This window comes from Mustela nigripes, chromosome 8 (genome assembly GCF_022355385.1).
Source record: "Mustela nigripes isolate SB6536 chromosome 8, MUSNIG.SB6536, whole genome shotgun sequence".
In the NCBI taxonomy this organism is placed as follows: domain Eukaryota; kingdom Metazoa; phylum Chordata; class Mammalia; order Carnivora; family Mustelidae; genus Mustela; species Mustela nigripes.
The window spans coordinates 7,576,369-7,591,151 of NC_081564.1; the positions used below are offsets into that span (position 1 = coordinate 7,576,369).

The 14,783-nt window shown below is 53.6% G+C and overlaps 1 protein-coding gene across 6 annotated transcripts in view; it reads left to right on the forward strand.

Moving 5' to 3' along the window:
- Window positions 1-14,020, forward strand: part of CAMKK2 (calcium/calmodulin dependent protein kinase kinase 2) — a 47,251-nt gene extending 33,231 nt beyond the window's left edge. For 2 of the 6 annotated variants that reach the window (XM_059408383.1, XM_059408382.1), the window contains 6 exons: window positions 1,278-1,351; window positions 1,449-1,536; window positions 2,696-2,824; window positions 7,276-7,376; window positions 7,926-7,968; window positions 10,927-11,233. In XM_059408383.1, the coding sequence (XP_059264366.1) occupies window positions 1,278-1,351; window positions 1,449-1,536; window positions 2,696-2,824; window positions 7,276-7,376; window positions 7,926-7,968; window positions 10,927-11,091 (600 nt within the window). In that variant the 3' untranslated portion in view covers window positions 11,092-11,233. The other 4 variants (XM_059408387.1, XM_059408385.1, XM_059408386.1 and 1 more) reach the window with 4 other exon arrangements.
- Window positions 14,021-14,783: the final 763 nt, after the last annotated feature.

Consider the following 14,783-nt stretch of genomic DNA (forward strand, 5'->3'; position numbering starts at 1 on the left):
TTTTTTTTTTTTTAAGATTTTATTTATTTGTTTAACAGAGATCACAAGTAGGCAGAGAGGCAGACAGAGAGAGAGAGAGGAAGGGAAGCTGGCTCCCTGCTGAGCAGAGAGCCCAATGTGGGGCTCGATCCCAGGACCCTGAGATCATGACCTGAGCTGAAGGCAGAGGCTTTAACCTACTGAGCCACCCAGGCGCCACCAAGTTACTGCTTTTAATGAAAGAATTTTCCTTGGACAGGAAAGGACCAGGTGACATTCTGTGACTTTTTCCCACATTCCGAGCACCCCAAATAAAAGTTCCTTTTCTGGCACTGTACCTGAGTTCCTCCCAGGTCTGTTCCACCACCGAGAAGCACTGATTTGTCACCTGGGAAGTGGCATGTGAATGGGCTTCAGAGTCAAAATCCCAGCTTTATGCTTCCCACACATGTGACCTCTCTGAGCTTCTGTTTTTATCTTTTCTGTAAAATGAGAAGAATATTTATGATTTCTTAAGGCTCTGAGAGGATCGGCAGATATAATTCAAGCATTCATTAATTCAACAAGTATTTATCAAACCCCTGCTTTGCACCAGGGGTATTCCTGGGCACTGGAGAAACGGCAGGAAGCAAAACCAGCAACAATCTCCCTGCTCTCTTAGAGCTGATGTTCCCCTGCGGGAGCTAACCAGTAAACGAAGACAAATGTAACATAACATCCAGCTCGGTGCTCTGAGGAGAAGTCACATGGCAGCAGGTGGGGGGTGGTCTGCTTTAGAAAGGGGCTCAGGAAGGCCTCCCTGAGAAGGTGAGCTTTGATCAGATACCTGAGTGATGGGGGAAAACGAGCCATGCAATTGTTGGTGGGAAGAACATTACAGGCAGAGGGAACAGCCAGTGAAGATTGGTCCTGAGAAACCTCTGTCCAAGGTCTGACCCAGGTTAAGGCCCCACGAATCACTGCTGTCGCCCCTACATCTTAGATATTGTTCTTAGTATTATTACTGTTCACCCAGCAGGTGGGGCTGCCTCTGGGTGGAGGAGTCTTTGCTTTTGTATAAGTAGGTAAAGTAAAGCACAGCTGCTGAGGAAAGCCACAGTGTGCTTGGGAGGGGCTCTAGCCCTTCTAGAAGGACATCCCTGGTTCTTCTAGCCTTGTGGCATGGGAACTGCTCCCTCACTAGAGTGGGCTCCTGGGCATTTATTCCTCTGCTGTAACCCACGTGGAGTGATGCCAGCCTATGCAAGACTGATGTGGCAGCCTTCAGTGGCCAGTCTGTCCCTGACCTCTTTTTGTAGTGCCCGTTCATGGACGAGCGGATCATGTGTTTACACAGTAAGATCAAGAGTCAGGCCCTGGAGTTTCCAGATCAGTGAGTATTGCCTTTCTGTCCCAACTCACCTTCCTCTCCAAGACCTTGGCGGTCCTTTGTGTGTGTCCCACCCTTTAACGTGTCTTCCATCCCCCAGGCCCGATATAGCTGAGGACTTGAAGGACCTAATCACCCGCATGTTGGACAAGAACCCGGAATCAAGGATCGTGGTGCCAGAAATCAAGGTACCTGAGGGCCACCACTCTCCATGGGGTGTGCACCAGGGACCAGGCCTGTGTCCTCTGCTTGGAATTGTTTGGCTCAACCCTGCCTCGGCCGGGCCCCACGCCTCTCTGTCCACAGCGCTGCGCCCTTCTCGGCACTGTTAATCCTCCCATGCCCTGGGCCTCTGGGCTGCTGAGGGCTGGTGGTGGTGGGAGTTGGGGAGGAGGATTTGGACTTGCGTTAACTGTGACTGTGGCAGTGGGATCTGCTGCCAGTGGGGCAGCTGGTGCTCGCTCCAGTTGGCTTGGGCTGATGGCATTCACCCTCCCTGGACCAGACCAGACTGGGGTCTCTGTGTGCTCCACACCCTGGCTGCCAAGGTCCTAGATCCTTTCCTTGGCCCTGCCCATCCCTTTGAGAAATCTCAGTGGGGATGGGAGGAAATTCGTGAGCAGGTTGACACCGTGTCCCTGGCCTGCTGAATTCCATCCTTTTGCAGAAAGCACTGTTAGGAGAGAGCCCTGTGCATCCCCTACACCCTGACTAGTGCCACATGCACACATCTGACTCTTTCAGAAATCCAAAGGTTTGCTTCAGGAGCTCCTAGGCATCTAGTTAACTAGGATTTGAGGAGGAGGAGAACAAATGGCTCCAGATAAGGACTTGGACCCCAGGGATGATGGCGGGGTGGGGAAGATCCCTGCCCGGGTCCTCTCCTGACTGTGTCCTTCTAACTGGTCTCCCTGTGCCTCCCTAAGCCTCTCTTTCCCCTTCTGTGAAATGGGGACGGTCTGCTTGCTCTCAGCAGAGCCTTTCAGGGGCATCAGGGAAGGTTGCTGAGGGGTGATGGGTGCTCCTTGGGCAACCGTACAAGGCAGATGTCAAATTCTGGTCACTTCTGCCAAGACCTGGGCCCCATGGAGAGTGCGGTCTGGCGCACATCCCGGCCTCGTGGCTCCCTCCCATTCTCTGTTTCCGTCTTTTCCACGTTTCCTTGCATCTCGCTCACCCCCACCCTCTGCCTGGCTTGCCAGCTCTCTTGCATGCCTGACCTCAGGCGGCCACCTCTGCCCTTGTGCATTGCCTCCCTGGCTCCGCTCACTGGCAGGGCCTTGGTGTCGCCCTCTGGCCTCTGGGAGCCAGTCGCCTGCCCCTCACCCCTCCTGTCATTCGTTGAAGCTGCACCCCTGGGTCACGAGGCATGGGGCGGAGCCGTTGCCATCGGAGGACGAGAACTGCACGCTGGTCGAGGTGACCGAAGAGGAGGTCGAGAACTCGGTCAAACACATTCCCAGCCTGGCAACCGTGGTAAGGCGGGCCGAACCACTGACCGAGAGCAGGGACAGCATGAGGCGGGCCGGCAAGGACAGGCCGGGACACAGGCGGGCAGCCAAGCAGCAGACGCTGGGCCTGAGAGTCAGGGGATGGCTGGGTCTGTCCCTGACTCACAGCCTCCAGGCTCTGGGCCTTAGTCACACAGCAGGCCAGGAGGCCCCTGCATCTTGTAGTTTTAGTTCTGTCTACAGGCAGATTCTTTGTGACTATAGGGAGGGGTGACTCCTGCTCTTCCTGGATTTCCTGCTTTCAGAGTATGACAGGGCGAGGAGAAGGACCAGCGCAGGTGCCAGGGGCGGGAGCTGGAGCCGAGGTCTCTAAGATGGAATTCCCACCTGGCTGGATCTTCGGTCTCCTGAGAGGATGGCTTAGCCTGCCTCACATCTGCCGTGTGGGCAGCTCCCAGGGCTAGGGGCTGGGGCTCCCAATTCATGTGCTTTTATGGCCTTGTGTTTGGGTCCTGACCTAGGAAAAAGGACCAGAACGTGGAGTCCTCAAGCTTAACCTTGGAGACTCTGGGAATCCCTCACTTGCCAGTCCCCTACCCAGGAGGGCATCTAGCTCCAGGAAGGAGAGTAGGACTCTCAAGGTCCTGGGGGCCAGGCGGCAGAGCCCAGTTGGCCGTCCCTCTAAGGCCACCGTGAAAGCCCTGGGCTGCGTTTGGCTACCGCTGGCTCCAGCAGGCAGGCAGGGCCCTAGGCTCTGGGAGGAGCTGGTGAGACTTTCCACAAAGACACAGTGTCTGGCCTCAGGTGACTGCTCCTGTGGGAGCCCAAGTGCTGGCTCCTTCTCTCCCAGCTTTGCACTTCTCCCTCCTGCTTCCCCACACACTTTTCTCTCTCCTTCCAAAACCTGAGCCCCCGTGGTGGGGCATCCATTCACATCTCCCTCCTCCCGCCCCACCTGGGGCCTCTGCATGACCTTCACGTTAAAACTCACCCACACTCACTCAGTCTTTCTCATCCATGTCCTGCACCCACAGTGCGGGAGGCAGCTGGTGTCCGACCCAGGTGCCCACCGCAGGTTATTCTGTTCTAGGCTCAGGGTGTTCTTAGGAGGTCTCTGATCCTAGAGGTCTGGGAACAGGGGTTCCAGGGATGAGCAAAACCAACATGGTGTGCCTGGTGGTCTTGGAGAGGCGGATGCTGGGCAAACAACCAACAAAACACCGGGGCTGCAAGGTGTATCCCTAAGGGGGGCCACGGAGCCCTAAGAGGTGGATGTGGCCAAGGTGATGGGTTGGAGAAGTCGTCCTGGAAGGAGTGACTAGATACAGAGTGGATGGCAGGGTGTTACTGGCTGAGGTGGTATTGCGTAAAGGGTGTTTCTGGCAGAGGGGAGAGCAAACGTGGTGATCCTCTGCTGGGAGGAAGCTTGGCCCACAAGAAGCTTCGAGAAAGCCAGGGCCGCTGAGGCAGGGCAAGGAAGGTGGGGGGAAGGTGGCCCTGGGAATCTGGGCAGGAGGTGGGGCCAGACCACCCAAGACATGAGGCCACAGCAGAGATTTGGATTTGGTCCCAAGAGGGGTGGGGAGCACCTGCAGGGTTTAAATCGGGGGAGTAGCCCCATCCCAGTTGGCCTTGGAAAGATCCCACGTGGAAAATGGAATGTGGGCACCAGGGAGGAAATGGGGTTTGCTGCGGCCATCTGAGGGTGGGGGCGAAGGTGGGGAGGTCCAGGTCCACTCACCCAGTGTGTGTGAGGCACAAGGTCACAGAGATGCTCAAGGTACAGCCCAAACCCTTGTGAGGCTTCTGGCCTTGTAAGAAAGATGGAGGGGAAAAAAAAATCACCCTCCTTTGCTCTCACACGGTGACAGGCTTGTGCAGAGAAGGGCAGAGGCAGAGCCTCTTCTGCTGGGTCCTGAGGGCTGGGATAGCTGACAAGGCCACAGGAGGGGCAGGACAGGTGGTCTTGTCGGGGGACAGGGAGTGGCGTGGGGAGCGACACCTGCAGAGGCATGGAGGAGGAAATGGTATGCTCCTGGAACCACAGACCACAAGCCATGGCCAGGGAGGGACGGGGAGTGCCTTGCGTGGGGGGGTCTAAGTCAGTGGTTTTCTTTTTTTATGACCTAGAACTTGTGTGTCGTAAAACAAACCGTTTTAAAGTGAGCAATACAGTGGCATTTATCACATTTACAATATTGGGCAACCATCACCTCTGTGCTTCTGAAACATTTTCATCCCCCCCACCCCAAGAAACCCTGTGCCCATTAACAGTCACTCTGTTCTCCTTCGCCCCAGCCCCTGGCAACCCCCGGTTGGTTTTCGGTCTCTGGATTTGCCACTCCTGGGCATTTCATGTCAGTGGAATCACGCAGTATGTGGTCTCCTGTGTCTGATCTCTTGTACTCAGCGCGGTGTTTCTGAGGTTCATCTGTGTTGGAGCGTGCTGTTCCTTTTCCTGGCTGAATAACACACCATGGTACGGCTAGGCCACCACATTTTGTTTATCCGTTTTTGAGATGATGGGTGTTTCCACCTTTTGGAACGTCACTGTTTTTGTTTTGTTTTGTTTTTTTAAAGATTTTATGTATGTATTAGAGAGAGAGAGTGCACACAAGTGGGGGGAGGGGGCAGAGGGAGAAGCAGACTCATCTCTGGGCTTGATCCCAGGACCCCAAGATCATGACCTGAGCTGAAGGTACACTTAACCGACTGAGCCACCCAGGCACCGCTGTCCATGTTTTTCTAAATACTTAGATTTCTTCTTAGTAGCAGACACATAAAACAATTCAGAAGCTCTGTCAACATGGAAAATAGCTTGAAGAGGCACCATGTTCTGCTGGAGGGGCTGGGGGCCGGCTCCTCCTAGGCTGGGGTCTTTTCCTTATTCCTTCCAGAGGATGCAGCAGCCAAAAGCATCACCAAAAACATCTCATTCACTCCCTTGCTCCAGAATTGTCCTTGGCCCTCTGGCCAGCGGCAGGATAAGTTCCAGAGTCCTGTGGGTGAAAGGTTTTGTCTGAGAGTAAGGGAATCAGGTCTGGGCTTTGGAGAGGACCTGATTGGGAGGCAGAGGGAAGCTGAGTAGGGGCCATGGGACAGGATGAGGGACTGGTGCCCCTTCCCAAGGGATCAGGCAGGTATCTGCCAACCAAGCTGGGGATCCCATCTATGTTAGAATGGGTGAGGGGGCCCACGAGCAAGTTCCCACTACTGACAATGGACCAGCCTGCCCCCAGTGCCTTTCATACTTGGATGGACCTTTGGGACTTCTCAGCCCCTTCTCCTTCACACCACAGCAGCCTCTGGGCTGGCCGCCTTCAGCATCCTGGGGTGTTTCCTCAGCTCCTTACACCCCGTCAGGTGTCTCCCATCCTCTACTCAAATGCAGCCCCCTGAGAAGTAGGCAGCCTCATATGGTGTGACCACTGTAGCGGTCTGGCCGTTCCTCAGAACGTTAAACATGGTCATCACGTGATCCAGGAATTCCTCGGGTACAGACCCAAGAGAAATGAAAACTGTGTGGGAAACAGGTCCACACACAAAAACATGTGCACGAATGTCCAGAGCAGCATTATCCGCAAGAGCCAAAAAGTGGAAATGTCCCACATGTCCCCCAGTGGAGGTGTATCCGTACAAAGGGACATCATTTGGCCCCAAAGAGGAAGGAGGCACCGACACCTCAAGCCGTAGAAGCCTTGAGAACGTGGGGCTCAGTGCAGGAAGCCAGACACAAAAGGCTGAACACCGTGTGCTTCCGTTTACATGAAATGCGCAGAATAGATGAATCAATCCACAGAACATAGATTGATGGTTGCCAGGGCCTGGGGGGAGGGGAAATGGGGTGTCTTTTTGGGGTGATGGAAATGTTCTGAAGTTAGATGGTGGTGATGTGAATATACTAGAAATCACTGAAGTGTACACTTTAAAATGGTGAGTGTTCTACTGTGGGACACTTATTTCAGCTTAAAGAGAAGTGGCAGCCCCTGAATTTGGCCTGGAAAAGAACAGTTGCTTTCTTGTTGGAGTGGTCAGATAGTTTTCACTGAAAATAAAGGCCCAGGTTTGAAGATGAGACAGGGTTGATGGGCGACGAGGCAGGTGTAGTGATGGCTTGTGTGCAACATTTCCAAGTTACTGGAGGGACAGTGTTGGCCTCTCCTGGAGCACAGAGCCGCCCCTCTCCCCGCACCCGCCTGGGGCTTCAGTAGACTGAGACAAGATTAAGACAGCAGAATGTCAGAATGAACGGTTTTGGACATGGACTAGTCAGATGTGGTGATGGCTTTGTTGTGTCCTCAGTGGGAGGGATGCTGCCTGGGATCTCTCAAAGGCCTGTCGCCAGCCACAAGCCGTAGGAGCGGCAGGGAGGCTGGTAGAGAAAGGAAGAGGGAGATCGCTCTCGTAGAGTGGCGCAGGGGAGGTGGTTGCCTGGAGTCTCCCCCGGGTGGCCCAGCTTCCTCTTCTGTCCTTCAGATCCTGGTGAAGACCATGATACGGAAACGCTCCTTCGGGAACCCGTTTGAGGGCAGCCGGCGGGAGGAGCGCTCATTGTCGGCGCCTGGAAACTTGCTCACGTGAGTGGCCCCCTGCCTTCCTCTGGGATGGGGAGCTAAGGGCTGAACACAGGGCAGCCCTGCCCAGCGCACTCTGCCCAGGGCCCATCCCTGGAGCTGAAGCGTCTGGAACGACTTAGACCAGGTCTCCCAGGCTCACACGGGGAAATCAGAGCAGCTGCCTTTGGTTTTACCACCGCCACCACCACCGCCACCACCCCGCCCCACCTGGACTTAGCCCACCTTTTGTGGATGCCTAACCCATGCGGCAGCCTTTCTGCGGGAGACTTGCACTTTAACTGAGGGACCTCTTGAGAGTCAGAATTTTTGTGGCCCAGAAGCATGCATGTTCCATGGTGGGATTATCAGCCCGGCGATGGATGAGCAAGGCCTTTCTCGCCCACGTGACCCTGTGTGTCACAGCAGGGGCACCCTGCTCAAAGTCCCCCTGGCAACAGCTCTGGGAAGCTGGTGTTGGGGGTCTGAGTGTCTCTGGGGTGGGGGAAAGGCATCTCATAGATCCCAAGTGTCCCTTCTCACTTCCTTTTCCCTCCCCTCCGGCCATTCCAGCAAAAAACCAACCAGGGAGTGTGAGCCCCTGTCTGAGCCCAAGGTAATGCTTGCCTGCCTGCGCTGTAGCCTCTGCCAGAGCCTGGGGGCGGGGGCAGCTGCAGAGCACGGGGCCTCCCCACCCAGGCGGAGGGTCCTTCCAGCTTGGGCTGCTGTGCCCAGGCTCCCCTGGGGCCTCTGGACCTAGGACAAAAACAAGGGTCATCCAGGGGCTTGGACCCGACGGCGGGTCATGCATGTGGGCTGGGGCTGCGGGTGCATGGCGCTCCACCTGGAATGCCTGTGAATTCACCCAGATCTCATGACCCAGTCTGGTACCCACATATGCTCTGGGCACGTCAGTGGCGTTGAAGCTATGTCACGGGGTCCTGTGGCTGCTCCTGCCCTTGGGGCCACGTGGTCAGAGCGTAGATCAGGCAAGCAGTGTTCTGGGACTCTCCAGTATCCGCCCCTTTCTTCTCTGATGGGTGAAGACGTAGAAAATAGCTTCCCTTCCCGCCTGCTGCAAATTAGTGTACGAGTCCTGTGTCCCCGGGGTGCATCTGAATCTTTTCCCTTTGGCCATTTGTCTTCTCAACACGAAGCCTTGTCAGCATTACCAGCATCTCCCAGGACAGATGGCAGTTTTTGTCCCTGTGGACTAATGATAAACATTTAGCACCCCTGCTGCCTCTCTTCCCCCTAGTGCCTGTGGCAAGATGGAAATTCTAGGGTTCCTTCTGTTGAGCTCTACTCACTACCTCGTCCTCAACTGGGAACTTCAGACAGTCATTTCTATGTATTTTTTATTAATTTTTTTGACGTTTAAAATTTTGTAATTGGGAAACCATTTTTATGTTCTCAGAGCAGTTTTATTGACATATAACTTACATATGACATGTAACTTACATAATATGTAAGTTTCACCCATTGGAAGGGCACGGTTCAGTGGTTTTGACTTGTACAACTAAGACCACAGTTTTAGAACTTTTTTTTTAAGATTTTATTTATTTGACAGAGAGAAATCACAAGTAGGCAGAGAGGCAGGCAGAGAGAGAGAGGAGGAAGCAGACTCCCCGTGGAGCAGAGAGCCCGACGCAGGGCTTGATCCCAGGACCCCAGGACCACGACCCAAGCCGAAGGCAGAGGCTCTAACCCACCAAGCCACCCAGGCTCCCCAGTTTTAGAGCATTTTTATTAGCCCTAGAAGAAATCCTGTCTCCCAGCCGTCACCAGCAACTTCCCATTCCCAGCAGCCACTAAGCTACTCTCCGTGTCTGTACAGTTGCCCTGTTCTAGACACTTCATGTCAGTGGAACTGTACAGCGTGTAAGCTTTTGTGTATGGGGTCTCGCACTCAGCATCGTGCTCCAGGGTTCATCCGTGGTGTAGCAGGCATCGGTGCCTCCTTCCTGTTTCTGGCCAGATGGTATTTCGTAGTGCAGGTAGACCACCTTGTACTCCTCCGATCGTTAGGTGATGGACATTGTCTCCACTTTGGCTGTCACAAATGCCTGCCGCTACAAGTGTTCACATACAAGCACGCGGCCATTCTGTGTGGTGGGAGTTGATGCATGAGATGAAGATTACTGGCCAGCTGCAGTGCAGGATCAGGGGCCTGTGGGGGACAGTTTAGGATCAGGGAAAGTGGCAGTTAGCCATCATTCCTGCCAGGTGGATCCCCACTTATCTGCTGCCTGCTGCTCTTTGAGCCTCCCGAGGTGATGGAGCCTAATGGGCTGGACTTTTTCTTTTCAATCTCAAGTTGTAGGGTTTACCTCCTGCCTGTGTGCTAGTTGGCCATCTGTTTTTTATCTTCAATGAGCTCAAAATCGCAAGGTGCCAGAGATTGGCCCAAATGGCTTGACTCCTTTATTCCCTTATCCAGATTCCCAGCAAGGCCTGCGGATTACTTCTCTTGCCCTCAGGCTGTTGGTGGGGTGCTCAGCTTGTCTGAGAGACCCAGCACCCGGAGTTCCCAGGGCTTACTCAGTTGTTGGAGGCCTTGGGTCCGAGGCCTGCCGGCTGGCCGCCTGCAACTACACCCGCTGGTCCAAGCAGGCACTTCTAGGGCAGAAATTGAGGACGGGATTGGACATCTAGTTACAGCTCTCCTCCCTGGGAGATTAGACCCCCTCTTCGTCGGCAGAAACCTAAATGCTAGTGAGCCTGCTCTTGAAACAGAGAGGGGTTTCTTCTTAGGAGTGTACAGACGTCACCCTTTCTCTTCCGTTGTGCCAGGACAGAGTTTCCTTTCTGGCCAGGGACACACAGCAGACCGTAGTCTGGCTTCCCTTAGAAGGGGCCCCTGTTGTTGGCGGTCCAAGTGATTTGGGCTTCTCAAGGATTTTCCTTTTCAGCTCCTTAGATCAGCCTGTGTCTGTCCTCCCGGGCACGTCTGGCTGGGGGCATTTCAGGATATGACCTCTCAGGGACATGGCGACACCTCTCCTCCTACCTCCTCGGTCTCTTCTGCTCTGACCCCTCACATCACCAAGAGGAGGGCCCTTCTCTCCATCCAAGGTGTCCCATGAGCCTGTGTGCAGGCGGCAGTCCTCTTAACCACTGTTTCCAAAAGGCTGGCTCTGTGCCAGGCCAAACCCAGGTGCCCCCCCCCAGGAAGTTCACCTACAGGTGACTGAAGAGCCTTCAACCTTAGCCTGAAGAAGGAAGCTTGGGGTGGGGGCTGGTGGGGAGACACATCAAGATACCTAAAAACCTCCAGGAACAGGCCCCCTCGCTGGCTGCGCCCTACACACGTGGGATGATTTGGGGTGTTACACAGATAGGTTCGCATCTATTTTTATAGTTCCTTTCTATTTTTGGCAAATGCTGCTGCTTTGCCATTTACAGAGGGGGATACGAAGTCTCCTCTGAAACCCTCATATAGGCAAGAAAAGGGGAGAGACTCTAAAAGGAGAAAGCCAAGTCAGTGACGTTGCAGGTGGTGTGGGAAGGCGGGAGACGCAGGTTCAGGCTGGGGCAGCCTTGCCTTAACGTGGGTTTTCTGTTCGGTGAGCAGGAAGCAAGGCAGCGAAGACAGCCTCCGGGCCCCCGACCCGCCCCCCGTGGGGGAGGAGGAAGTGCTCTTGTGAAAGGCGGTCCCCGTGCCGAGAGTTGGGGGGCCCCGGCCCCCGGCCCGTGCGCTCGCATGCATCCTCTGCGGCCCGACCAGGCGATGGAGTAGCTGCCCGGACTGGCGACCTCGCATGCAGGCTGCACCCTGCGTTTCCATAGCAGCATGTCCTACGGAAACCCAGCACGTGTGTAGAGCCTTGACCGTCATCTCTGGTGTTTTTGTTTTGTTTTGTTTTTCTTCCTTTGTTGTTTTAAAGGGGACAAAAAAAAAAAAGACTTGACTCCATGACATCGACCTTGGCCGCTGGCTGGCTGAACGGGCAGGTGTGAGGAGTTGCAGACCCAAAGCCACATCCATTTTGGGACAATTGCTTTTTAAAACGTTTTTATGCCAAAAAATCCTTCATTGTGAACTCAGAACCATGTCAGATAATACCAAGTGAATGTGTGTGGGGTTTGAAAATCATAAAAAAACTGGCAGGGAACTCTGGCGGTGTGGGCTGAGACCACATAGTTAGTTGCTGTGTTTGAGAGGGAGAGGAAGAGGGGGTGTGACTCCTCCTGCAAACCCCGAAAGCCCCAGACTCCAAGCCCGTGGCCCCTTCCAGGACTGGGGGCTCACGGGGTCAGGGCCGGGCTGGCCCTAGGAGCTGCTGGGAGCTTCGATGCACCTTATTTGTAAGAAGGACTTCAGATTTTTTTTATGGGTAGAGTTGTAGTCTGGAAAAGGGAAAGGGCTTGAAGCTTAGTTGCTTCGCAAAGGGGATTTTCCACCCCTCGAAGGGCGTTCCATGGTAGCTGGGGGGCGGGGGGGGGGTTCACCTAAAGGGCTGATAGCCACTCACAGCGGGTTTCTGAAATATTAACTGAGCTCTGGTCAGTCTCTCATTAAAGGACAAAACCTTCAGGGTGAAATCCTACACTTCCATGTACATTACATGGCTTACGAGTAAACAAAATACTTTCAATTCTCTAACTAGACTGAACTCTAGAGCAGTTCAGAGATCATTTAGAGCTTCCAGGATTCTTTCCACGGCTTCAGGCTTGTGCTGAGAGTTAGAGCCAATGAAATCTGTGCCTGTATATTAACATGCAGCTTGGCCTGTTCGTAACCTGTGTATCCTAGAGACCGCTGAAGTTTTGTTTTCTCAATTACTAGCTGATTGTTGCTGTCAGTGAGACACTTAGTTTCTGGAGGGCCAATGAGGAAATACTCTGCTTCAACGGAAACACAAATGATCGTCCTTACTGGCAAAGCTTTGTGAGGATCCACACAAGAACTCTGGGGCACCCTATAGAGAAGACTGTGGAAACGCAGAGCTGTCCTCAGGGTCCAAGAGAACCAGGGCTTGGCACAGGGAGTTCTGTTTTGTAAGCCAAAAGCCCGGACAGAAGAAGCTCACCTTTTTGGTTTCCGACTCATACTGGGAATTCTCACTGCAGTTCAAGTGTGACTTCTTCCAGAGCCACACGTGGCTGAGTGGGAAGTTCAAGGGGGAGAAAACAGGAAGGCCTTTGGCCTGGGAGATTCCCAGTGTTTTTTTTGGTCTCTGGCTTGGGGAAAATGGTGTTGGTAACTGGGCTCAGAGGACATGCTTTCCTGTAGTTTCTGTCTGATCATAGGACGACTTCTTACAGAGAGACAGAGGAGCGAGGCCTCGTGCCCCCGCTGCCCAGCGCACTCGCGGAACCTGGGTGTCCTTGGCTTCCACAGACTTTCGTAAGCTCTTGACTGTCATTTAGCCAGACTTTTCTTGCTGTCGTACAGACCGTACAGAATTAGGGAATGCTGGCTTCCAAGAGCAGAGACGACCGTCGGAGGAAGGGTGGTCTGTCCTGCTTGCTTGCTTTTTGTGACCTGGTCCTTCCTGTTGCGTTCCTGCACGTGTTTGTGTTGCGGGCGCCGCCCCTTCTGGGAGCAGATGGGGTCTGGTTGGTTTGCAGTCAGCACCTTGCAGTAGTTCAAGTCACCTGTCCTTAGTCCCAGCCTGTCTGTGTGGACTCTGGCCTGGCCGAGCGGCTCGCCTGGGGCGGGCGGGCAGCGAGCTCTCTGCAGAACTCCTGTTTACGCAGCTGCATCGGGCAAGACCATTTCTTCCACTGCAGAACTCCCCACGTAAGATTCCGCATGCGGAATGCCAGCTCTTTAGGTGGGTGGGCTCATAACTTTTTTTTTTCTCCTCTCCAAAGAAACACCAAAGAAAGCTGTGCAAAGAAAGTGCTCCCCGCATAAAGTATAAGCAGAGCGCTGTACCACACAGCGGTAGGGTTACCATTCTCTTGGAGCACAAACTTTGGTTTTTTGGAAGCTGGCTCTGTCCAGAAAGGGGAGAAGCCATCATGGGCAGCTTCTCCTGGTTAGCAAAAAAGATTCCCTATCAGTTTCTTCCATTGTTGGCTCATCTGTGGGACCAATTCGGTGTAAGCAACTTGGGGCCTGCACAAGGTCTTGCCCCATCTTCCTCTGCCCTGTTCCACTTCCCCCGTCTCTTTCACAGGCTTACCGGGGGCTTCCAGAAAGCGGTAGCTCGCCCCTTGTTGGCTCTGGGGGCTGGAGAGGCTGTCTCCCCAGGGGTCTGTCCTTTCCTGTGAGTTAGGGCTCCCATCCTCAAAGCACTTCTGGACCGAGGAGGCAAACACCTGAGCATTTAGATGCACGGGCTCAAACTGTTGCTCTCACTCATCTTCCAGAGGGGAGCTTTGCATTGCTGGGGGGAGGAACCATGACCTCCACTTGCTTCCAAGGTGCTAGAGAGGGTTTCAAGGTCGTCGGTTCCCATCCTCTTTGCAGCTTTATGGGCTGAGTTTCGTGGGACTGCTGACTTTTCTATTCTGTGATTTAATGCCCGATGCTTCTGTTTTATTCCTGATCCTTTCTACTATGCATTTTCCTTTTATCAGGTGTACAAAGTTAAATACTGTGTATTTATCACTTAAAAGTACATGAATTTAAGAGAAAAATAAGCTTTTGGTGTTTTTCCACAGATGTTTAAGCTTCTCTGTAAACTTGAAATAAACAGACAGCAAAATGGTGCAAAGCCTGGGCCTTTTGGAGGTATTTTTGTTGGTCATTGTTTACAGATGTCTGTAGGACATCCGTCCTTACGTGTGTTTTTCTTCCTTAGGCTGACTGTGAGATCAGTGGCCCAAGTCCGGGCTAATGATGTCAGCGTTACATTATTCATGTCAGTGTCGCTACGTCCTAGTATCCCGCTACTGAAAGCGTGGTCCCTGGACGGGGAGGGGTTGGAAATGCAAATCCTGGGCCCCATTTCCACCAGATCCCCAGGTGACTCATGTCCACGGACGTCTGAAAAGCACCGCTTTGGCAGGCAGGTAATTGCTAGGTTCTTCTGTTGGGAGACCAACTAGGTGAGCCGCTCCGGGAGCGGTAGTAATCCCACAGGGAACACATCCTGTGAGCAGGTGTGTTGTGGGACATATTGCTCTACAGGGTATGTATTTGTCCCATTTTATGGATCGTCCTCTGTAAACTGAGGCTCAGTCGTCCTGAGGGCTCCAACTTTCGGCAAACGCGGGGTTCTACAGAGCTTGGACTCTGGTTCTACAGAGCTCTGGACTACCGGTTTTCATGGCGTTTAGAGACTTTTAGAACGGATGCTTCCTCCAGGCTAGAGGCGGGGGGTTCCCTGCACTCCAGATGTGAATCTAGCCTACGGCTTTGCTCTCCTGGCCTTGAACCTTGGTTTTCTGTTATGAAGGGAAAGCAGATGAAGTTTGAAAGCTCCTTGTTCTGTTGTTGCAGGAATAGAACATTGAGATACTGGCCTTTACGAGTCC